This window comes from Coregonus lavaretus, assembly GCF_964263955.1.
Source record: "Coregonus lavaretus genome assembly, contig: HAP1_SCAFFOLD_7382, whole genome shotgun sequence".
NCBI classification, from domain to species: domain Eukaryota; kingdom Metazoa; phylum Chordata; class Actinopteri; order Salmoniformes; family Salmonidae; genus Coregonus; species Coregonus lavaretus.
Window position 1 is genome coordinate 21,184 of NW_028161353.1, and position 5,819 is coordinate 27,002.

The 5,819-nt window shown below is 47.2% G+C and overlaps 1 protein-coding gene across 1 annotated transcript; it reads right to left on the reverse strand.

Annotated features, from left to right (window-relative positions):
- Positions 1-573: 573 nt before the first annotated feature.
- LOC311120774 (actin-related protein 2/3 complex subunit 1B-B-like) lies at positions 574-5,815 on the reverse strand (the record flags this gene model as incomplete). The annotated part of the gene is made up of 5 exons (XM_084195350.1): positions 574-2,001; positions 2,363-2,453; positions 3,168-3,367; positions 4,044-4,119; positions 5,763-5,815. Coding segments are annotated over 5 exons (459 nt in total), but the record flags the coding sequence as incomplete, so codon positions are not given.
- Between the last annotated feature and the right edge of the window lie 4 nt (positions 5,816-5,819).

A 5,819-nucleotide genomic window follows, 5' to 3' on the forward strand; every position in this document is an offset into this window, starting at 1 on the left:
ACGTCACTTTTTTTTTTTTTTTTACGGATTAGGTAACGGTTCCATGTGGATCCAAGTCATGATGTTGTTGTAAATCGCCAGAGATACTGGGTTGGAGAACAGTTGTTTCTTTCGCTTTATTTTCTAGACCCAAATGGTTACAGCAGCAAGTCAGAATTCCTGTCAACATCTGTCGTGCGTTACAATCCCTACAATTTCAACGGAATTCCAGAATCGTTACATTCATTCAATTAAAAACTATATATAGTCTATTATGTAACCTAATATTCAACATAAAAACAGCTCCGGCAAACGCTTGAACCCAAAATCAATTTCCAAATACTTTTGGTAGTTTCTCCCGTTGTTTTAGTTGATCGAGGTTGTGCGTACTGAATGTGGCCGCTGGGTGGCGTGAGTCCTACACCTAAACAGACTAGAGAGCTCTGAATTTGAGTGTCTTGAATGAGTTCCGGTGATGAGCTTTTATGTAGACCGCGGTCTGAAACTCGGTGTGTCTTGATACATTTTCATAACAGTTACTAGTTGACATCAGATCAGTCTATCAAAAACTTGGACACACGCACACAAACCATCTATGATAGTAAATCATTTATTCAATGCATATTATGACCAGCATAAGCATTTAAAAACAGGTACTGCTGCTTGGCTTTTTTTCATGATTATACCTGCTGTAGCATTCCACTTTGAGGCTTTCTATTATAATAACTCCAATAGCTACAGTTGCGCTCTAATATATTGGCACTCGATAATGGAGTTCAACGGAGCAGAAAGTTAGTTCCGTTTTCTCTTTTTTAAAAACTGGTTGAATGGCTTTTTTTACCCAGTAGGCATCTGCAACTGACCACAGATATGATCCATTACACCGCAAACGAGAACCGTCCGCCTCCAACCAAATTAAAATTAGAATTCTGAATAATTTCCCTTACGAAAAAAAGATTGCAGTCAGAGTGCAGTAACTGTAGCTATCCTGTAATTACTGCGTCCAAAATACCGCAGTAGGCTGCAGTTACTGCACTTTTACTGCAGTTTCAAAAACTGCAGTCTTCCTTTTATAACGGTTTAAGTTCCCAGGCCGTTTTTTTTTTTTTTTTGAAGATTTTTTTATTTTCTTGGTCCTATGCTGTAAATCCAACAAATACCATGTGTGAACACAAAAAACAAAATCAATTTCAACTACATTTTAAAAGCCAAAGTGAACCCAGGCGGTATATTAGAGCACAACTGTATGTCCAGGTACAACTAAAAGCAGTATAGAATCCCTGATGGAACAGAAGAACATCGCTCAACAAGCACTTCCTGGAAGGAGAGAAAAAAAAATACAAAAAAGTCTGCATCCCAAATGGCATCCTATTCCCTGGACTATAATAGTGCACTGCTTTTTGACCAGTGCCCTATGGGTCCTGGTGTAACGTAGTGCACTATATAAAGGAAGAAGGGTGTCATTTGGAAGGGAGACGTGTCATAGTAACAGTCTAATCGGTTCCACCTGTCTTCTCACTGCAGTGTGCCGCTGTACGCTTCTAAAAAAATAAAAATAAAAATGAACTGGAGTAAGACGGTGACAAGACACTCCCCCTAGCTACGCCTGACGCCATCCAATCCTTCTAAAAACCAAGGAGGCGGAGTGAAACGAGGGCACACTTCAGACAGGGGAGGGTTGAGAAAACAGGCTTGAGCTGGTGGTCTTTGGTCCCGGAGTCACAGTAATATTCACCGATTGAGGCTACGCGTTATTCTAAAAAAAGGCGACAGTTCGAGTGCTGCTTCAGTCAACTCCTTTACGCGAGTCCACGTGGCACGACGCGGCTGCAGAGCCACGGGGGGTAGAGTTACACGGACAGACAGGAGTTGGCTTCAGCAGCAGCAGACGGACAGACGGACAGAGAAGCAGAAAGGCAAAGAGGTGAGATGTCTTCATATCCCGGCTGGTCGGCTGGTTGACAGAGGGTCAATGACCTGGTGTCAGACTATCTTCAGGTCCTTCATGGAAGATTCCAGACTCTGGAGAACAAGAAGAGGATAATATATTTAGACGTCTCTTCACAGCACAACTATTCCAGATGTCATGACCACGTTGATAAGGTACAACAACAACTTGAGTAACTTCTCAAACTTTGCTGTGTGTGGTGTGTGTGGTGTGTGTGTGTGTGTGTGGTGTGTGTGTGTGTGTGTGTGTGTGTGTGTGTGGTGTGTGTGTGTGTGTGTGTGTGTGTGTGGTGTGGTTGTGTGTGTGTGGTGTGGTGTGTGCTGTGTGGTGTGTGTGTGTGTGTGTGTTGTGGTGTGTGTGGTGTGTGTGTGTGTGTGTGGTGTGGTGTGGTGTGTGTGTGTGTGTGGTGTGTGTGTGTGTGGTGTGTGTGTGTACCTTGACGTCCCATATGACCATTCCTCCGTCCATCCCAGTGGTACAAAACTTGGAACATTTACTCTTTCCTCCCTCTAGTACAGAGATCTGACTGGAATAAAAAGAGACAGTTAACACACACAGTCATTAGGACCCAGAAATACGCCCCCCCTCCCACACACACACACACACACACACAGTCATTAGGACCCAGAAATAGGCCCCCCCCCCCCCACACACACACACACACACACACACACACACAGTCATTAGGACCCAGAAATACGCTACCCCCCCCCCCCCACCCCACACACACACACAGTCATTAGGACCCAGAAATACGCGCCCCCCCCCCCCCCACACACACACACACACACACACACACACACAGTCATTAGGACCCAGAAATACGCTACCCCCCCCCCCCCCCCCCCACACACACACACACACACAGTCATTAGGACCCAGAAATACGCTCCCCCCCCCCCACACACACACACACAGTCATTAGGACCCAGAAATACGCTACCCCCCCCCCACACACACACACACACACAGTCATTAGGACCCAGAAATACGCTACCCCCCCCCCCCCCCACACACACACACACACACAGTCATTAGGACCCAGAAATACGCTACCCCCCCCCCCCCCACACACACACACACACACACAGTCATTAGGACCCAGAAATACGCTCCCCCCCCCCCCCCCCACACACACACACACACAGTCATTAGGACCCAGAAATACGCTCCCCCCCCCCCCCCCCCACACACACACACACACAGTCATTAGGACCCAGAAATACGCCCCCCCCCCCACCTGATGCTGTTCTTGTGCAGACTCTCCAGTCCCTGCTCGGTGGTCTCGGAGGACGAACCTCGGCGGTCCAGGTTCTGGAAGCGTTCCCTGGCGCTGATCCCTCTCTGAGACGTCTGCTTGGGAACGTCCAGCTTCCCTCCGTAGGTTACAGAGCCCTTCGCACCATCAAACACAAACAGCACTGGGTAGCAGTCATGACCCTGGAGAGAGGAGAGAGACACAGTGAGACAGACACAGGAGAGAGAGAAAGGAGAGAGACACAGTGAGACAGACACAGGAGAGACACAGTGAGACAGACACAGGAGAGAGACACACAGTGAGACAGACACAGGAGAGAGAGAGGAGAGACACAGTGAGACAGACACAGGACACACACAGTGAAACAGATACAGGAGAGACACACACTGAGACAGACACAGGAGAGAGACACACACTGAGACAGACACAGGAGAGACACAGTGAGACAGACACAGGAGAGAGACACACAGTGAGACAGACACAGGAGAGAGAGAGGAGAGACACAGTGAGACAGACACAGGACACACACAGTGAAACAGATACAGGAGAGACACACACTGAGACAGACACAGGAGAGAGACAGTGAGACAGACACAGGTGAGAGAGAAAGGAGAGAGACACAGTGAGACAGACACAGGAGAGACACAGTGAGACAGACACAGGAGAGAGACAGTGAGACAGACACAGGAGAGAGACAGTGAGACAGACACAGGAGAGACACTGAGACAGACACAGGAGAGACACAGTGAGACAGACACAGGAGAGAGACACAGTGAAACAGACACAGGAGAGAGAGAGAGGGGAGGGTAAGAGTGTGTGTGTGTGTGTGTGTGTGTGTGTGTGTGTGTGTATACTCACGGCAGCCACCAGGCTGTTTTCAGTGATAAAGCTGACACACAGCAGAGGAAGGGTCTCAGAGATCAGACTGCTGATACTAGAATACACAGAGAGAGATCAGACTGATACTAGAATACACACAGAGAGAGATCAGACTGATACTAGAATACACAGAGAGATCAGACTGATACTAGAATACACAGAGAGAGATCAGACTGATTCTAGAATACACACAGAGATCAGACTGATACTAGAATACACACAGAGATCAGACTGATACTAGAATACACACAGAGAGATCAGACTGATACTAGAATACACACAGAGAGATCAGACTGATACTAGAATACACACAGAGAGATCAGACTGATTCTAGAATACACACAGAGATCAGACTGATACTAGAATACACAGAGAGATCAGACTGATACTAGCATACACACAGAGAGATCAGACTGATACTAGAATACACACAGAGATCAGACTGATACTAGAATACACACAGAGAGATCAGACTGATATTCTCTTCTCGTGCTGGTATTCTCTCTCTCTCTATGTGCTGTTATTCTCTCTCTCTACATGCTGGTATTCTCTCTCTCTCTACGTGCTGATATTCTCTCTCGCTCTACGTGCTGGTATTCTCTCTCTCTCTACGTGCTGATATTCTCTCTCGCTCTACGTGCTGGTATTCTCTCTCTCTCTACGTGCTGGTATTCGCTCTCTCTCTCTACGTGTTGGTATTCTCTCTCTCTCTACGTGCTGATATTCTCTCTCGCTCTACGTGCTGGTATTCTCTCTCTCTCTACGTGCTGGTATTCGCTCTCTCTCTCTACTTGCTGGTATTCGCTCTCTCTCTCTACGTGTTGGTATTCTCTCTCTCTCTACGTGCTGATATTCTCTCTCGCTCTACGTGCTGGTATTCTCTCTCTCTCTACGTGCTGGTATTCGCTCTCTCTCTCTACGTGCTGGTATTCGCTCTCTCTCTCTACTTGCTGGTATTCGCTCTCTCTCTCTACGTGCTGGTATTCTCTCTCTCTCTACATACTGGTATTCTCTCGCTCTCTCTATGTGCTGGTATTCGCTCTCTCTCTCTACATGCTGGTATCCTCTCGCTCTCTCTATGTGCTGGTATTCGCTCTCTCTCTCTACATGCTGGTATTCTCTCTCTCTCTCTACAAGCTGGTATTCTCTCTCTCTACATGCTGGTATTCTCTCTCTCTCTCTCTACATGCTGGTATTCTCTCTCTCTCTCTACATGCTGGTATTCTCTCTCTCTCTCTACATGCTGGTATTCTCTCTCTCTCTCTCTACATGCTCGTATCCTCTCTCTCTACATGCTGGTATTCTCTCTCTCTCTACATGCTGGTATTCTCTCTCTCTCTCTACATGCTGGTATTCTCTCTCTCTACATGCTCGTATCCTCTCTCTCTACATGCTGGTATTCTCTCTCTCTACATGCTCGTATCCTCTCTCTCTACATGCTGGTATTCTCTCTCTCTACATGCTCGTATCCTCTCTCTCTACATGCTGGTATTCTCTCTCTCTCTCTCTACGTGCTGGTATCCTCTCTCTCTCTACATGCTGGTATTCGCTCTCTCTCTCTACATGCTGGTATTCGCTCTCTCTCTACGTGCTGGTATTCGCTCTCTCTCTCTACATGCTGGTATTCGCTCTCTCTCTCTCTACATGCTGGTATTCGCTCTCTCTCTCTCTACGTGCTGGTATCCTCTCTCTACTTACGTGCTGGTCTTGCCTCCCTCTGCGATCGCCACAGTAGAGTCATGTGATGTCCAGGCC